Here is a 19888-nt window from a genome sequence, read left to right on the forward strand (position 1 = left end):
AAATATAAGCTCCTGCCAGGCAGTGGCCATGCCTGGGCAGAACCACTCACGCTGAGAATAACAGGAACAGAAAGTTAACTCTGTTTCCACAGTTCTCAGATGAGATTGCAACCTATGCCAGCCTCCTCACAGTAGAGATGAGAGTGCAGGCAGCAGTCAGATCACTGTGCAACTGCTCATCTTTTACAATGACAGTTGATAAAACCAGTTCATACTTCACTACATACCAAAGGAAAGATGCTATTTATTAATGCAGCTAGTAAGATGATTAGCTTCAAGGTCATGGTAAGTGCCCTGTGTTAAGTAATAGTCCAGAAAAAGAAAGATTTAAAATACCAGTTGGAAAAATAAATACTTGGCTTAACAGGAGGTTGCCCTTGAATGCATCTAAGTGCAGAAGAAAACCTTGCCAAACCAGATGGTTATTTTGCTTGTATCTTTTTACTACAGAAATACAGTTGCTAGACAGCAAAGGATACACCAAAAAAAAAAAAGAAATCCCAATATGCACATACCAAATCTGCTCTACAGAAATTACAAAAAAATTTTTAAAAAACCAAAACTCCCCTTCCTGTAACACTGTATTTAAAGATTAAAAGAAAGAAATATTTCTCAGAATACCAAGGACAAAGAAATCTAAATTGTAAAGCTACATGCCAAGGAAATGAAAGATTTACATGAAACCTTTATAGCCATGCCTCACAAGAAGCATGTGCACTTCCTCTCTCTCTTTGATACTGGCTCAATTCTAATAGGAATGGTCCTGTTGAAAGTAAAAGTCATTGTTTGAAGGTTACATTCTTGTAAAGATCATTCTGCTATGATTTCTGTTGGGAAGTGGCTCATTGTGTTTTGCAATTCAGTTCCCAGTGCTATAAACCGTGGTTCAGCATCAAAATTATGACTGAAAGTGGCAGCTATTTAGAGAGGTACAAGCAAATTAGGAAGGGATGAGAATTATAACTGTCAAAATTTCCCAGGTTTTCGAGTCACATTATTCATCAATCAAAGCGAGTACAAGGATATTCGTTATGCAGGTAAAACTGTGCTAACAGCATAAAATGATATAAGTTCAGTCACACCACTGATCCCTTGGGAGTATTTATGGCCTCTGATACATATGCACAACACGTCTGACTTCAAACGAGTACTCTGCTAACAGCAGAATTTCCTCTTTTCCTCTCCTCCTTCCTTGGAGCAAGTCCAATAAAAAATTGTTAGGATTCACAAGCCTTACTATAAAGCACACTTACCGGTGCTGGATTATCTTTAGCTTCCACACCAAAAACATCCCGTTGTTTCACTGTCAGCAAATCAAGACCTTCAGTATCGTCCTCGTCATCATCATCATCCTCAAAGAACTGCATGGACTCTGAGTTTGGTCCCTTGTTAGGTACATGAACTTCTTTTTCCTCCTCCTCAGACACCTCTTTTGACTCATCCTCAGACTCGCCACTCTCCTCAGCACTTCCACTGGAAACAGAACATTCCTCAGCTTCTTTTCTTCTCTGCTTTTCCTTTGTTTTGTTAACAGATGTTTTTCCACTGAAATTAGTTCCACATTTTTCCACTGTTTCCTCATTTACCAAGGTGAGGGCATTCTCATTTTGCTCTGTCTCCTCCAATTGGTCTGTCCCACTGGCTGCCTCGTTTGCACACAGCTGCTTCTGAACTCTTTGAAGGAATCTCACACGAGGTGCCATTGCAAGACCAAGTGACCTAAAACATGGAATGAACCAAATAAATTTAAAAGGCGGATACACAAAACTTGACTAAATTAGAAGCCCTCATTGATGGCTCAAGTGATTCAATTTCAATTATCATTCATATTGATACATTTTGATCAACACATTTAGAAAAGTCCAGCGTGAAAAATACAAGCGAACATTGGAAAAGGAAGCAAGATGACATAACTGAGAACTCTCAGTAACAATTACAAGCCTCCCAGGAAGGAAAGCAAACAAAGAAGCTGGTAAGTTGCAGATAAGAGCCAATTAACTATCTATGATTCACAGTAAAACATGGTGGAAGAAACACCAATGTAATTTGGTATTGAAAATACATGGATTTCATGTCAAGGACTGAGATAACACTGATCTGTCAAGTGTCCTTCACTACTGGAAGTACACCCAGAACATTATCTCCCTGACCTCAGAGTGACTGAGATCAGCAGAACAAACATGGTATGGATGAATGACTAACTGCAGGAAAAGCTAGGGGAGAGACATTTCTCCCTTAAAGGCAATTTCACAGGCTTCCACCTCTCTACAGCAAGGCTTTCCCTCCATGGCATAGGTAACTAACAGTGCCAGCAAAGCTATTATTTCACCCAGTTATTCATGACAATTCAAAGTTATACTAATAAGCGTTACATGAAGGGGCAAAAATTGCAGAAAGAGCAAAAATCCTGTCTAGCAAAAATAGTGGAGAGCACTGCATGGGAACAGATACCCTGACTCGAACAGCCCATCTGACTTCAGTAAACTTTGTAACTGTTATTACACCTGACCCTATCAAATCCAAATTTAAAAAAAAAAAAAAAAAGCAACTGATTTCAGAGTTAGTGAGCCATCTCATTAGGTGAATAAAAAATGTGAGGGGACACTGGTACTGGTGCAAGGAACACATACAGACCCATGATACAGAACTGAAAGTAGTACCTGCTACTTGTAGATACACTTAACAAAGGAATAAAGGATTTAACCAAATAGAGTGACTACAGGCATCCACACCTGTTAAAGACCAGCCTTTTTGAATTCAACATATGCACAGCTATACACCACCTTTCCTCTCAATGCTGTTCAAGCAGAGAGCATAATTTCTTCTTTTCACTACACAGCCTCTGAAAGGAACCCAAGTTATAGCACAGGAGAAATATCTAATCCATACTACCCAGCAGAAACATCATAATAAACAGTTGATTAAGCACCCAGAAGATACTGCAGAGCAGCAAGAGTGCACTGTAGGCTCTGGAGAGCCTTGAACTTTTAATGGTAGCCAATGAGAAAGGCTAATCAAAAGGAGTGTCCTGCTTAAACAAACAAACAAACAAAAAAACCCAATTGTAATCACACCTGTGGTTAAACAGGGCACTTTTGGTACCAGCCACAGGTTCAAAGTAGACACAAACCCAAACAGCAATCCACAATGTTAGGATAAAGAACAAATATTCCAACAAATAAAGTTTATTTTTTATGTAAAAATTTTGGTTTAGTGTTTCTGATAATTCAGTACTGTTTTACAAGCAATTAACAGCAATAACAAACCAAATAGAATTTTATTTTAAAAGATCAAAGGAAGTTTTTATCCAATGTATTTCGCACATTTACTGACAGTGCAGAGGATAACTCAACACCGTTGGGAACTGAAATTGGAGCAACTAGCGATCTTAAACTTGTTTTACTGTTTGACAGCAAACACTAATTACCTTTGCAATGAAATGATGTGTTAAAGTTTGGCCTATTGACTAACTGTAATGGAAATAACCAAACAGCAGATGTAATGCTTCACTGCAGCAGCTGGAAGCCATTCAAACCTGGAATTGGGCCTTAACACCAGGCACAGTAAAACACATATCAAAAGACTGCTGCATTCAATCTCTTCAGCAAGGAGATCGAAGTTGCAAAAAATCAAATCCTTTGGAAGACAAATGCTTTTTTGCTTTTCCAGATTTCACATTATTCTACATAAGGTATTGCTGTCAAGTGTTGACAAAGCAATGCAAGCAGCAATACTGTATGGCAACTACACAACCAGTCCTCACTTCTCTTTCTCAAGCAGACAGGCACAAGGTACACAGGGTTGAAAACTCTGATTTTATCAGAGCTTTTCTTCTACACCTCCAGAGCTAGCATCAAAGATCAGGAATACACATGCACAGAAAAGTCTGACAAGGTGAAAAACTATTCTCTGTTCAGCAAAAGTTACAAAACAGAAAGAGCAGCCCACAATGTGGACAAGACTCACATCACAGATCTTTTTTGCATTCAAGTATGAAACTCCACTTGCCAGACTGCCGTACTGCACTATGTCTTACTTTAATAATTGAATAAAATTAATTGTCACTTAGTCTTGGCAATTTTTTCTTCACTGCTTAGCAAGCCTACCAAAAAAAGACTAGTGCTATCAGAATTCAAATTACTTCCCAAAGAATACAGACCTCAGGCAGAAGGGAGAGAAAAGGTCACATACATTTGGTAAGACAGTAATAGTAGATAAGCTTAGAAAAAGTGTATTAAATAATATCCCAATACTTTTAATTACATAACTTCTCAAAGAAATGTCAGTGTTTTGGCTCATTACTGCCTCTTTTTCATAGTATATTCCAAATGGAGAAAAATCTGGTACAAACAGTCTGGACATTCTACTACTGCTAAAAGCTTCCCCATATTTTAAGATTTGACAGTTTCTTTTGAAATGATTTCTTAATTATTCACCAAATCTATAGTTCAGTCATACTGAATCAACTCAATGGATGAACCAGGCTTTCTTTTCATAAACTACAAAGGGCATTATTAGTTCTCAATAATTCATTAGATGCCACTCAGATCACAATCCTACTATGACTGAAGTTGCAGACATTTTTTTACTTTAGTGCAACCATTTCACACACTCATCTGGAACAAGAAATGTGCAGGGTTTTCTGATGAAGACAGACAAAAAGCAGGTAAGTTATTTAGTGAGATTTCATGAGTCCTAACAGACAGCACTAAAAACACACTAACATCACAGTGTAGTCTTCAGACTATGGTAGCCTTTAAATGGCAACAACAATTCAGCTGACGAACCAAACAATCCTGTTTCGTATTTTGGTGTGAAATGCAATGACTTCTAAAGAGCAAGCTCTTCTATAAGTTTCTAAAGGCAATACTGAAACCAAGGGAGTGTTTCACTGCTATAAATCAAAGTACAGCTGACAGTTCTACTCCTCAACTAAAACCAAGGGGGCCAGACATCAGCATTCCCTAACACTGATTAGGGAATGCATAGAAGTAACTACACAAATCACCTATAATGCCCAAGTACCTTTGTTAATTTAGTAGCAAGTTCAAAAGGACTTTCAGGAAATAAATTAAAAGAGTAAAACTGCAAAGAAGTAACACTGTATGGCTTTAAGGAGAATACCACTTTTGTTTCCAGTGAATACTGAAGATCAAGCGACTTTTTTTTAATTAATTTAAATGAACAGTGTAACGGACTTAAAACACTGCCTCTTCGAAGGCTTGTGAACTGGAAAGTGTTTATATTAACATGGTAACTCTGTCTCTACTGGGATGAGAGAAAAACTTGTCATCTCTCAACTCTTTAGAAAGACCAAATCTTAGACACTTGAAGCAATATCTATCTTCGCAAAAAACAAATTTAAGACCAGTAAAATATTAAAATTTTGACAAATGCTCCTAATTTGCTCCTAGAAGATTACTAGTCCTTTTTACAACATGAGCCAGCTGTAAACTGCTTCAGAACAATTTTACACAAGTTACTGATTCAGTCTGATATTAACTTAGCACATTTACTAAATATAGATATATTCCATTAGTGAACTACTTCAGAATGATGTGAACACATAAAAACACAGCACGGAGATTACTTTTACTGTGGTACGGGTTCAGACAAAGACCTAAAATAGGTTGGAAAAGGTTAAATACTCCCAGAAGCTATTTCAAGAGAAGAAATATGTATTACTTGCTTAGCAATATATATACTACATCCACATTTAACATTTAAAATGTTATCAGAAGAGAGGATGAGCAACCGTTTGAAAACAGGAGAAATCACATCAACTGAAAAGACACAAATCTGAACTAACAGGCTTTCCAGATGGTCCGATTAATAACCAAAATGATCAGAGAAATTCTGTTTGCTGTGCTATTTACTTCACCAGCCAGCTTTATTCCTCTCCATCAAGGAGTTCAAATGCTGGCACTCTATTAATAATAAGGAGGGCCAAGCTATTCAAGACTTCATGGGTCAGGACCAAAGAGAAGGAGAACAAAGAGGATGTCATGGTTGCAATCTAATAATTAAGAAGAGCAAGATGTAGTCTTCCTTACAAAAGGAAAAGGAACCTCCACATTGCAGTTGCAAACCCTGGTGGTGCTCCTTGGTACCTGAGCCACCCTGACACCTGCTCAGAGGGCAACACAGCAGAGCACAAGCAACAAGGTTTTCTAGAGTGCATTAAAAACCCTTTCTCCATGTTAGCTGGCTTAGCCAACTCTGACAGCACTCTACTGGAACTGCTACTCATGCATATGCAAGTACATTCACTTCCAAGGTGAGTGAAGGTCAATAGCCAGCTTGGCTGCAGAATGAGGAAAGCTAGCTCAAGATCCTAGAAGAAATGAGGATGATGACTAAGAGAATAATGACCCTGGACTTTGAAAGAGGAGACTGCAGCTTCTTTAGAAAGCTGTAGGCAAAAGTTTCCAGAAGTAGTTACAGAAGCTCAGGAAGGGACAGCTGGATCTCAGGTGGCTGAGGGGGAGCTCAATGAGGAACGCCCAAACTCTGCAAATGACTGGAGGGAATCTGGGGTCTGTATGAGCAATAGCATACAAGGCTGACATTATCAACCAGGTAACAGCATGAGAAATAGTAAGTCTGGTTACAGGTGCATGAAGACTGGAAACAACAGGGGGAAAGTAATTAGGAGCTATCTTTTTACTTAGGAGACTAGCATGTAGAAAAGTAAGTATAAGGAGAGCCAGAAGGAGGGCCAAGAACCAACAAAGAGATGACAAGACATGCAAAGACTGCAATGGGCACTGCCTGAGGATGAGACAGACGGCCCTGAGAAAGGTAACAAATAAAACCTGCCCTGACCATGCAGTAAGGGTCAGGCCAGGGGTGGTGATTAGAGTGCAGTGGGTGTTTTCCCTGGTTAGTGAAAGGACAGACAGATGTGGACAGATGGATCGTGTATTCTGCTATCACCCATTTCAGTCCTGACAGCACCTACAGCAACCTACTGCTTTTTAATACTGATCAGCAAGCAATACTTGCAGAACTATCTGGATACTAAGGAGTGTGTATCTGACATTTTCCCAATAATTTGGCTTCAACTTGTTTTATTTACTCTCTATGTACCAACACAGGGAGAAACAGGAAAATATGCTGCATTTCTCCTGAAAGATATGACTACAGTCACAAAGGAAATTACCTTCCCTGGCAGACCCTTAGAACTGTGACTAACCTGTCCATCCAGCACCCTCACCTGATAAGATCTGCCCCTGGAGAACAATGTGTAGATATATGTATGTGTTAGCAACATAAAGTGCCTGAGAAACTTCAAAACACTGCCTCCTCTCCAGGAGACCAGACTATGCAATTATTCCTTTTCACCCTGTTGTTTGTTTACATTTTCTTATGCTTTCAAAGCTGTCCTTTGCAATCAAAAGACAAATTTCTCTTTTTAATGCAAGCATTGAGCTTCTCCTTCATCAGACTTAAAGGCTGCCTATGTTAACACAAGGCCTACACAAGTCTTCCTCCAGCAAATTATTCTTGATAGCAATTTATAATGAAAGAATACTGGAGAGAATAGTAATGCACCCTAGCTTAAAGGTGATCAGTCGCTAGAATAGATGTGTGTGCGTGTGTGTGCATACATTTTTAATATATTTTGTTTTATATATCTTATATATATATGACCTTATATAACATATAAAAATGAAAAATACTTGCTTTTCTGCAGACTCAATCAACAGAGCTTAAGAGTGCACAGACATGCAAAGCAGGAGAGCAATGGGGAATGTGGGCAACAGCCTGCAATGCAAACCTGACAGGGGAATTAAGCAGCCTATTTTCTCTGCAGATTTTTAGTGGAGCAACATCGATCAAGCTAGCAGTAAATCTCCATGGAAAGGCTTAAGTACTTTCAGAAAATGCACACAGAAGGTAAAGGGAAGAAAGGATTCTCATTTCAGGTTTTGCCGTAAGTTTGTGCGCAGAACAGAAACCAAGGTCGGTTCTGGATGCAAAATTCAAACATACCAGAGTTTGAGGGACTTTCATATAAATGAAGATGACTGATCCATGTATCAGTGGCTGTGCACTGAACTGCAGGGTGTATTTTAGTTAGACTAGCAGTCTGGAGAGTGGGGAAGAAGAGTGCCAACAAACTAGAACAGAATCTCCAAATTATCTCCCAGATTTATTATCTTCTGACTTTTTGATTATACTGCCACATATTTCACAGCCTTGACTAAACCTCTCCTACTCTCTCCAAACAACTGACTGGTTTCTTCCATTTTATTACAGGAATGACATTAGTAGCTTTCCAAAGCTGAGACTCAGAATTATTTTGAGGAAGGTCCAAATTTGGGCACACAGACCTGAGAAGAACAGAACTGTAGATTACTCCATCTACAGATACTAGATGGCAAACCATGCTGAAATCCAGAAAGAGGCACAGGGATTCTGAAAATTCAGCATTACCACCATCTGCTAGTCTGTTTCTAACACTGGCTGAATTTGCATGGTTATCCCTCTTAGCCCTAATTTTCTGCCACTATTCCTTACATTCATAGCACAGTAAGACCTACAGCAGATTTTAAAGATGCTGACAAACGGCACAAGAGAAGGGTCAGGCATTGCACATAGCAAAAATTCTTGAGCTTATGCTAGTTCTCCTTTTTCAAAATGCCTCAGTCCATGAAGTTAAAAAGCATCTTTTATAATAGGTTTATGTATCTTAAAAAGCATAATCATGTTAATGACAGTACAGCACACAAAGAGCAGGTGTTCCAGAGTCTAGTAATTTGTCACATTTTAGTTCATTATACCATGTGCTGGCAAATTAGCCTTCTCTGTATGAAATCCCACACATATCAAATTAATTTACTGTGAACCTTTGAACACCTTGCTGCTCCCTTACAACTACCCTGTGTCCCCGTGAGATTTCAAAAAATTCACATCTTAAAACAATTTCAAGGGGCTGTCATCTGTACAGTCAACCTGTCAAAATTAATTTCCCTTCCATACAAAATATGGAATGATTCACATACATGTACAAAAATAGACACAGCAAAATAGATGCTATTCAATCTAGTGCAGATGCTTCATCTTTACCAAATGAAAAAGTAATTGACGGCCAAAGAGAAATGTCCGAATCACACTCAAAATGAGATTGCAAAACACAGTCTTTAGATATCTCGAATTTCTTTTTAAATAATACACTTTATAAGTTGGTATTTAGCTATGAGGCTGAAGGGCAAATCTGGGGAGGGACAAAACACCAAAACATTACTCTCTATCCTTTTATATCAGAAGTTATGTCTTCTAGTGTATATAGCAAATGTACCTTGTGCCCTAAGTTATTTCTCTGTACAGCATATATTGCCTTTACACATGATTTAGAATGCTCTTGAAAATATGCAAAAGCTCAGCATGAATATGAAACTAAATACACTAGAAGACTAGAAGTGCAATTCTGTGTGTTAACACAATCAAAACAGCTATTTAAAGACTGCAAAACATCTCACTATACAGCTTTCATATTTTAAGTTGACCATACTTACAGAGCATATTCTGCTAGAGGCAATTTGAAAACATCAAATACTTCCTTGTTCTTCATTAAGTAAACTGAACGCAAGTAGGATACAAAACACTGAAAGAAAAATAGAAGTATTCAACAAAAAAAGACACCATTCAATTACCAACACAAGAAACAAACATTATATTGTTGCTCTAACACAAAATAGAATTTCACTATTAGGTAGTCTATCATCAATTTCAGATGGAAATTTTAAAGTACTCATCAGACAAAAATTTATCATTATTACAGAAGTGATACAACTTCAAGTGCTCAAATATTTCATTACATTCACATTGGCTGAATTGACTGAATTTCCCAACAGCATGTCATGTTATATTTTCCTACAAAGAAAATATGACAGATTAGTCAGAAGGAAACATCACTGATTCAATTTGATTTTTTCCTCCTAGGTTTTCTGAATGTTGTTATGCTATTCCAATATCTAAATTATGCGGAACTTCAAACAAACTTTGTTGCTATCAATCTGAGCTGTCCTGACTTAATCTTAGCCACGAGCAGGAAGTTATTTAACTCAATATAGCTGCCCTTCACTGTGGTCTAAGATGATTCATATTACCTTGCATTTACCATCAGCTCATCACATGCACAAAGTCAATGAATGCACCTCAGCTGACCAAGACAAATTCACTATACAACACCTACTAAGACCAATCCAAGGTTGAAGTCTCAATTAATCATAGACTTTCTCCAAAAACACTGGAAGCACTACACAGGAGAATAACTTAATCTTGCATTGCATTTTCCTGCCGTCCTTCCCAAAAGGAAAGATTCTTCTTCTTCTCACACTTCTTTTATACATAGTCTAGTTCTACCTAGCAGCAGCAGCATAAATACTGGAATATTTCAAGTATCAAAAAAGATCCTGGGATTTCTGTTGTTCATAACCTTATTTCTGACACATGCTAGAACTCCTACCATGAGGCTTAAACCATCAAACACTAACAACAACAGCAAGTTAAGGTCACAGAGTTACATTCAAGTATTCTATAATCACACCCTTGTTCTGTTATGTACAGGCACCTACTGGAGAAAACCACTGTATTAATAATTCATGTGGAATTAAAAAAAAAATCTATTTCTTGTTAACCTCAGATAGAGGAGCAAACACCCAACAGTCAGGAGCACTGATGTCTTAGAGGGATCCTTTAAATGCTTGTAAGAGGAAAAAATACTTCAAAAGGTAAAATGAAAGATAAGACAGTAAATTAAACAATGTTATAAACTCATTCTTTTCCCCTGAGTAAACAGAAATAAAAACTATTGATTGTAAGTATGTAGAGCTAAGAGATATACTTTGCAAACTGCCCATTAATTCACTATGAAAGTAAATTTTCATTTGCTGGTTTTTCCTAATGCTGAGGGGTTTTTGGGTAAAGCTTCCTTCCCGATTATGTCTTTCAATTAATTTTAGCTGTGGAAAGTGTGAGCTCAATTCATTCAGCTGCTACCAAGATTGAGATGTGGAATACTTACATCAAACGCTTATTTGCTCACATTGAATTATTAATCATTTTACAAAGGTAATTAGAATATTTAGGAAAAGGCTTCAAATTTGACAGATCTCATTAATCTACTGCTGTCTAGCAAGTGACAAAAATCAATGAAAGCCTCTTTTTTCTCTGCAGTGACAGATGAAAAAAAAGTAGATTAAAAAAGAAGTATCCTTCCTGTGAATCTAAGATTTGCAGATCTGAATATCCACATGAGTCACTACTTGCTACAGGGTTGAAATCTCATTATCTGTTGCATAACCGATAAAGCCATCCACTTACCTTTCTGGCATGTATTTCGTACACATGGTCTAGAAATTAACAAACTATAAAGGGCAGAAAGAACACACCTTTTGCATGCTTTTCAAGCCCCACAATAATTAAGAATGAAACACCAAACATGCATAGAAGACCTGTTCTACTTTACAAGAAGAGAAATCAAGCCATTTGCTTTGATTTTTTTGATTTCAGTGTGTTGACTTCAACCTCTGTCTAAAACTCTGTCATCTCAGTTGGATTTTATTCAGTTATCCTGAGACTTCCTCAGCCTGCACACACACACTGGAGCTGAGGGAGAACAAGTTTAGTCAGTCTGAACTTTTTCCCTGCTATTTTACAATTGCTGTTGTCCCCGGCCACACCTGCTGTTTGATATCACTTTCAAGGCTTTTTTGAAATAACTGAACACTGCAAAAATATTATATGCAGTAATTTCTATGGAAGAAGTTATGGTTGGGCATCATTAACATATTACAGTTCTACTACAACAGTAGCTACATGTCTCCAAAAACAGCAGAAATGACTGTACAAGTACTAGAAATACATAAGAAAAAAGTACCATGCTGTAGGAATTTACTACTTCTAAATTTTGATTTATTGATCTATTTCCTAGATAACTGCTGTAAGCATTAAAATGCACACAATTCAACTGATGTGCTGTTTTGACAGTAATTCAAAAGTAACAGGGTGTGGCTGGAATCTCAGGCTGTAACACCCTGCACATCTCTCTGGGTGCCATGAAGAATTTAATGGACAGACATCACTTCAGTGCCACAATTCAAACTAGCAAGAAAAAAAGATTCTTTTTTTAAACTGTTTTCCAGAACTGGCTGAACTGACCTATTAAATATTAAAATTACAAGAAATGCCAAAAGGCAGCATCAGTCCTTGAGAAGAACTGCAAAGGTTTCAAAGGAGCTCCGATCTGATTCAAACTGTCTTTCCAAGCAATAGCAGGGGAGCCACGTCCCACTAAATGAACCATGAAGTTTGTTGAAGCAATTACTAATCAAGAACTTTCTATTTCCAAAAAAAGTAAAGGCACCTTGAAGTAAATCAACAAGCTTAGAGGATGCAATAACTTAGGCCTCATGCCCTCATCACATGATGGTAGACTACTGTCCTATCCACACTTCTCTGCACAGCTGTGCCGTTTCACTGCTATCTCGTCCATGCAGGTTGGGAATTTATTTCTTACACTACAAATGTCAAGAACTTGGCAGCTTGCAACAGACAGGCTAGACAACGTAACACCCATGCCTCTGAGAAATCCAGCATTTCAGATAAGGATCCAAGGTCAGGATTTATTTGCATGTATTTTATTGTTTTATTCACATTGACATGTAAGACTACTTGGGCACATTTGCAAAGTATGTCTGAACATTCATAGTTAAACCTTATTAAGGAGGGACGCTTCTGTGATAAACCACTTGTCCATACTCCAAGTTTTTCAAAAACTGAATGTATTTACAGCTTGCCTGCAAGAATAACACTTCTCTGCTATCCATAAATTAAAAACTGCAACAAAAATAGCCTCAAATGGTAATTATATGGCAATTAAAATTTTTTCAAACAAATTTAAGTTTGTATCTGCAATACTGACAGACAGCCCATGTTTCATTTTATTCTTGAGCTATTTTGAAATTTTATCATTCCTCTGCTCAATTCAGAATGATCCTTCTCTGCCTTTTAAGAGATCTTAAAAAGCCCAAGGCAGAAACAGAGGTTTGTTGGTGTTTTCATTCCAAGTAAAATGATGCTGGATTACTCCTACTCTAATCCTCCCCCAGCCAGCTGCTCTGTCACTTCTGACATAAATTGGTGTAGCTGCAACTTCCCGTGGCAGCTGGAGATGAATGTGACACCAGTGCCTCTGGTTTGTGCAGCAAGGATGAAGCTTACACTGACATTCCACACTGCTTCAAGTAATGCTTTATGCACTACAAAAACCTGGAATACCTAAATGACAAAAATAGTTTTTAAAAGCATTCCCTTGGAACATTGCCTTAGACATTTTATTCACAAAGCTCACACTGAGCTCCTCAGGCACTTTGATTTCAATCTCCTTGTTTAGGAAAGTAAGAATGGCATTCCTCTGACTCACTGAGTGTCCCTACTGCAGGCCTCCAAGATAGGTCACATCACATAGCCTACCTCTGCAGCACAAAAAAAACACCATTCATCCATCCATCCATCCATCCCAAAGGGGTTTTAAGGTACCTGTGCCAGGAGGCATTGTAGAAGTGCTTATTCTACTCTATCAGCTATAAAAGAAAGTTCAGGCAGACTAACTCACAGAGGACATCTAAAGCTAGGTGAGATGAATCTCAAGAGTTTTAAATATTTCTACTTGACTCATTCTACGTCCCACTTCAACAGAAAGCTTAAAACTCTTGGTTTCTCTAAGCTTTCACAATCCTCTTCTCATTTTACCCTAGCATTCAGGTTTACCAGTATACCTTCAAGTGTCATTAGTGTCCACACTAGCTCATAAAAATAAAAAGTTATTAACACTAATCCAGAATCTCTGCAATCATGTATTTCTCAGGCTTTGGCATTTCTGGATTTCTCACCATGTGGTCTTTGGTGGTACTCTTTTAATTTGACCTATATGTATATATATACGTATATATATATATATATATATATAAGAAAAAATGACATGAAAGGTTTGACTATTATCCTTCCAACTGTGTTTTCCTGCATCTCAATTTGAGCTTTTGATTTTGTATAGTTTTGAAGAGACTTGACACAACTACAGAATTCACAGGCTAATGATATACACAATTCAGCAACAAAACAAAACCCCAACAAACCAACATGTTGCAGTGCCTCAATAAAAAAAGTAGCAAGCTCTATTCCAAAGAGTTCATGGCCTAAAAGTATTACAAAACCATGGAAAGGTCAGCAAACACGTTTAGTGATGGCAAGAGGCAGTGCAATTTCCAGAAATGTTTCACAGGCTACCTTTCACAGAAAGTATCTTTTACAACCAAGCTCATTCTCATCCAGGCACCTACTTAATTATTTGAAGGGTCCCTACCTTCCCCAAACCTGATAAACATGTGGTGAAATGCACATATTGTCTGTCCATGAAGTCTCCCAGCGTTAACCAGCACAGCAAAGAAATCCCATTCATAAACCCATTCACATAATTCTTCATCTTACCCAGACGAGCTATTCTAAGCTACTTTGCTGATCATTCAAATCCAAACAAAATTTAAAATGCTTTATTCGATGCATTGGATTTTACCCTGAGAAAGGACAAACTGTCACATATATTCAGGATATATGACAATAAAAATTGATCAAGGTGGGCATGTTGAGGCCTACATGGTTTCATATCTCTAACTTTTCAAGTCAAGTAATGTGATCTGCTATTTTTAAGTCACCTTTTTTATTAGTAGAATTATTTTGACATTTTTTGTACCAGCTTTCCAAGAAACTTGAAGTAGTTGAAGTTGAGAAGAAACTTCAGAGACCATCTAGTGCAAGCATCCAGACAAACCAAGGTCAGCTAGGGCAGGCTGCTCAGGAAGGAACCCAGTTTTTAATAACCACCATTTGGAGACTGCACACTCTTGCTGTTCTAGTGTTCAGCCATTCTCACAAGAAAGGCTTTTTAAGGGTTTAAACTGAGCTTTTTGTACAGAAATTTGTGCTTGTTGCCTCCTCTTCTGTCACTGGACATCACTCAGAAGACTCTGGTTCTCTCTAAATTATGTTTCTCTCCCAATACAAGTGTTCAATTATCTCTGGTGGTTCTTCAGTTTCAAACACTGCTTCTAGGGCATGTCTGAGCTAGTCAGTTATTCCAACTGCAGTTCTATTCAACCAACATGCCCCAAGAATTACACTGTAGCAGATGACTTACCCTTTGAGCTTTCTCTTTTAACTCCTGATCTTGAGCTAAAAATGCTTGCAGCCTCTTTTGAATATCTGTAAGTTTTTCGGGATTAATTCTAATTCAAAGAAAAAGAAAAACAAAACAAAAAAAAAAAAAAAAAAAAAGAAAAAAACAAGCTTTAATTATTAGAACATTCCAAAATAAGCACCTGTTAGGTTCTCAGGAGCATCTTCACATCTTTTGCATTGTTTTAATATGCACAGAGCTATTACCACCGAAATAGCACAGAATGGAACCATATTAAGGATGAAGATTACATTCCTTAAACAAATAATGCACAAAAGACAAAAGGCAGTTGTTTTATTCAGACAGTTTTCATGGAAGATGGTGAACCTTATTCTAAAGCAAAGCAGGAATCAGCAGAGAAGAACTTCTTGATTTTATAAAAATACTGCAAAAATACAGAAACAGCATAATGAATTATAGTACTACTTTATACTGAAATACAAGTCTTCCTAAGGAAATTGTCAGCACTTTTAAAAGCTTAAATAAGATTCATTGTGCCAGGAATACTGAAATTTAAGTACTTCATAGAAAAAATAGCCAGGTGAGCAATAATAAAGGACATTGAGATTAAACAGATTTAAGAGCTTCTCAAGTAAATAAAGAATATTGACTGCACTATAGAAATTGCCATTAAACCTACTAAAAAGATATCTGGTCCTCTCCCAGATTCTGAATTTTTAAACTTATTCCAGTGATACCTACATTATTGCAGATTTATTTGGCCAAATCTCATCTATTTTTGAGCTGCTACTGCCACCCCAGTGTATCATAAAACCTAGCAAACATGGTGGGAGGTTATTCTTAATAAATATGAAAACAGATATCAAGCTTCATTCCCTTACAATTTCAATTTCTTCACTCTGTTCAGATACAGCCAGGGGAAAACTACAGTGTACACAAACACTACTAGCTACAGTTTTAGTGAAAGATCAAAGAACCATGAGTTCCAGTCTCCAGACAACACATAATTTGCTCTAAAAATTTAAAAGCATAAGACAGAAAAAAAAGAAGCATGAAAAATTGAGTGGGGACAAACTGAACAACCAATCTTTGAAACATAATGATACAAAAAGTAAAGAAGGGACAGCATGAGTTATAAAAAAATTAATATGAACACCAGTAGTTAGACAGTCCAGAAAAGTGTTGGATTGCTGCTAAGTTATGGGAAGGCTATGAAGAGATGACCTCAAAACCCTAAAATTAGCCAGTGCCTTTTTTCCTTGTCTTCACTCCAAGTGGCAGCTGCAATCAGTCAGCTAACAACAGCTACAGCAGAGTGCAAGCTCACACCAGAATAACAAATCATGGGAGACCAAGTACTTTGATAAATCAGCTGGGTCAGAAGAAATTTGCTCCATAGCAACTAGAGAAAGTAAAAGCACTTGGAGTCACAGTTGTATCTAAACTTAACAACTCACCAAGATGAAGGAAAAAAAAATCCTATCCAAAAGGCCATATAAAAACAGTGCTCATATTCAAAGGGAGCAAAAAGGAAGTTAAACAATTAACTTTTTCTTGATACCAAAAAAAACCCTAATTTGTAAGGACCTAAAGAAAAAAAGCAAATACACAACAGCTAACACAGCTTAGTCAGAAGCAAAATATGATTCATCAGTTTGACTCTCCTCCATAGCAGCATTAGCAGGTTTTAAGAATGGGAAAGAAACAGTAGATGTCATGTTTGGTTTCAGGAAAGCATCTGGCAGTTGTACATTCTCATAAAATAGGGAAACATGGTCTATGTGAAATCTTGAAGTAATGAAAAAATGGACTTGGAGCACTTCTCAAAGAGTAGCTGAGACTGCAAACTACTTCCTGCTGCCACTGTCAAACTCAAAATGCTCATGAAGTTCCAATTTTCACCTGGACATGCTATTACTCATTATTTTCTATGACTTGATTATTCTAGGAATATGATTCATTATTCTTAAGGGACTATGTGTCATTGAGGCTCCAAGCATAATAGACAACAATTTGAGACACAATACAGCCACATTTGTAGACTGCATCTAAATTTTGAGTAATTTGATGGAAATTTGCAAGAAAAGGGTTTGAAAAAGACAAAAACCCCACAAACAAGTACAAGCCACTTCACATTTAAAAGAATGGCAAGATAATGTGGTATAAATCTAAGCAATGTCAACTAAGAACATGGTACCCCAGGCACATTTTGAGCTTATGTGTTTGTTAATGAATGAGCAAATTTGCAGCACTGATTACCAAAAAAACAGAAGCAGTACTAAATTCTCTCTTCTCCAACACTGTATCATGACAGTCATCCACTGTCATCTTCCTCTCATGCTGAGATTCAAAAAATGAGAAAGCTGGCCACTCTTAAATTGGATTTTGGCTATAACAAATTTCTTTCTGAACAAATAAAACTCTTTACAATAAATTGTATAATAAATAATACATTTGCATGTGACTATTAGGAGAAGCAAACCTAAAAGCTCAACACTGAAATTAGTTATCATAATTTATAAGCTTGTCTAAATGGCAAGAACCAATGAGCTAAAACCAACTATGCAAAGGCTAGAAGGGGATTTTATAATATGGTCTGCCATTTTAAGTAGGTTGGTTATTTCTTACTCTGTAATCACATATCTTACCTTTAAGAAGTAGTACAACTTTCTCAATCTACAGTTTTGCCTACCAGTTGCATAAATGGCCACACTTGACTATGCCATGATGTAAACATGAACCCAGTTTGCCTGGCCTTATGTATTGATCAGACAGCTTATCTCCAAATTTTTTGGTTGATACACATTTTGATTTCCTCTCATTTTCCCTGGTTTATATACTAGGATATAAGCACTGTTTTAACTAGGCGTTGTCCTTCCCCCACTTTTCTCCAAAGTAGAATTTAAGCTAAAAAGATCAACAACCACCTAAAAGACCCTGCTGCCCTGATGCAGCAGAACAGTTCCCAGATTTCCACCCAGCTTCCAGCCAGCAGCAGCAGGTTTTGCTTTGTCCTCTCACTGTGGAACATGGCTCCCTATGGTTCCACTAGACAATCTGAAGGCTGGAGGGAGGGGGAAGGGCTGGCACCTAAGGAAGGCTCATCCAGCAGATCACACACTGGTGTAGAACCACACTGAATAGTGACACCAGTCTTACAGTAACTATGGCAACTGGGAGGCACTGAGTTTTAACAGATCCCCTATATTAACACTACCAACGTGTGGGATACACATCCAAATATTATCCAGCGTGAGAAAGAAAAAAGAAGGGGAAAAAAGGTGTTTTGTTGTTGTTTTTGCTGTTTTCCTCAAAAAATACCTTTTTTTGCTATAAAATTAAAGAAAGCGATACTACATCATGGGTATCTATATACTTGCATTTCCTTGGGTAAAATTTTCTAGACACAAAATCTGTTCTGGCAACCCCTGAGTAAGCAGCTCTTATATTTTTAACCAACAAAGTTAGATGCAACAAAATAACCTCAAAATACTACCAAAACTAATTTAAGTTTACAGCTTGCATGGTAAACTTGGAGATTACAGACCCCTTTAAAAATGTACAAACCATTTAATACTTTCAGAGTACCTTTTTGCCACATTTAAATGCTCTACGATATTGTATTTATTACTGCATATTTCGTACTTTCTCTTGCTCTTTTTGAACAATGAAGAAGTTATGTACTGTTAAAAGCACTACCTGTAAATTGGCAACTTGTGCTAATTAGAAGGGACTAGATTACTGAAAACCTCTACTGGCAGCTTAGATCTAAAACTGAAAATTAAGGAAAGAGCCTAAACCCCAGACCTTTGAACAGGTATTAGGGAAATGTTCTTCCTTTCTCTACTTTCAAATTATGGAACTGTTTTAAAAGGTCTGTCTATATTAAATAAAACAACATCAAAAATCATTTGCAAACCAGAAAATACAAACTAAGAAAAGTAACAGCATTCTTATGACCACTGTACCAGACAACAGGTCAGTAAGAACAGCCAAACAAACACTTGAATACACAATGTTTTAGAAACAAGTTTTTGAAAAAAAGCTTTCAGAATGAATTTCAGAAACTTGAACAGTTTAACTCTGTTGGCAATGAGTAATGCTCATTATCTTCTAATTCCCAATTTAGAATTCTTAAGAATCTGTAATTAGGTGAATAAGCACAAGCAACAGGAGAAGACTTCGCCACAAGACCTGGAACATGATCCATGGGTTCATTCAACTTCTTAAACAATTTATAAACTGACAAAGCACACTGGCCTTGTATTAATTGGGAAACTGGCTGGAAGCAAACCTCATGAGAAAATCTGTAGTTAAACACTTCTAGAATTAAACTGGTTTGCAATCCACAAGTAATTACAAGAATAACTTTTTAAGGATTTTAGTTAGCTTTTTACAAGGACAATGCTACAAATTTTAAATCATAACACACTAGGCAGACAATTCTCAGTGAAAGCATTCCCCTTCATTATAATGTTATAAATTCTATTAAAGTTTATTTTGCAGATTGAAAAACTAGATATTGGGGCAGGATGCTAAAATATCAATCAAAACCCTTGACTTTTCTAATAATGATTCCAATTAAGAATATTTCTTAAATGTATTTATAATACATATGTCCTGGTGGCTTGGTACAAGAAGGAATTTCTGGGGTATTATTAAAAAAAAAATAAAGCAGCAGAGTTT

General features: G+C 37.1%; 1 protein-coding gene across 1 annotated transcript in view; it reads right to left on the reverse strand.

Moving 5' to 3' along the window:
* Positions 1-698: 698 nt before the first annotated feature.
* The window catches only part of LOC115904473 (probable ATP-dependent RNA helicase DDX10), a 47626-nt gene continuing 28436 nt past the window's right edge, over positions 699-19888 (reverse strand). The window contains exons 11-13 of the mRNA XM_030949936.1: positions 15203-15290; positions 9522-9610; positions 699-1719 (exon numbers count right to left, since the gene is read on the reverse strand). Of these exons, the coding sequence (XP_030805796.1) occupies positions 1218-1719; positions 9522-9610; positions 15203-15290 (679 nt within the window). The 3' untranslated portion in view covers positions 699-1217. The remainder of the gene's footprint in view (positions 1720-9521; positions 9611-15202; positions 15291-19888) is intronic.

This window comes from Camarhynchus parvulus, chromosome 1 (genome assembly GCF_901933205.1).
Source record: "Camarhynchus parvulus chromosome 1, STF_HiC, whole genome shotgun sequence".
Taxonomy (NCBI): Eukaryota; Metazoa; Chordata; class Aves; order Passeriformes; family Thraupidae; genus Camarhynchus; species Camarhynchus parvulus.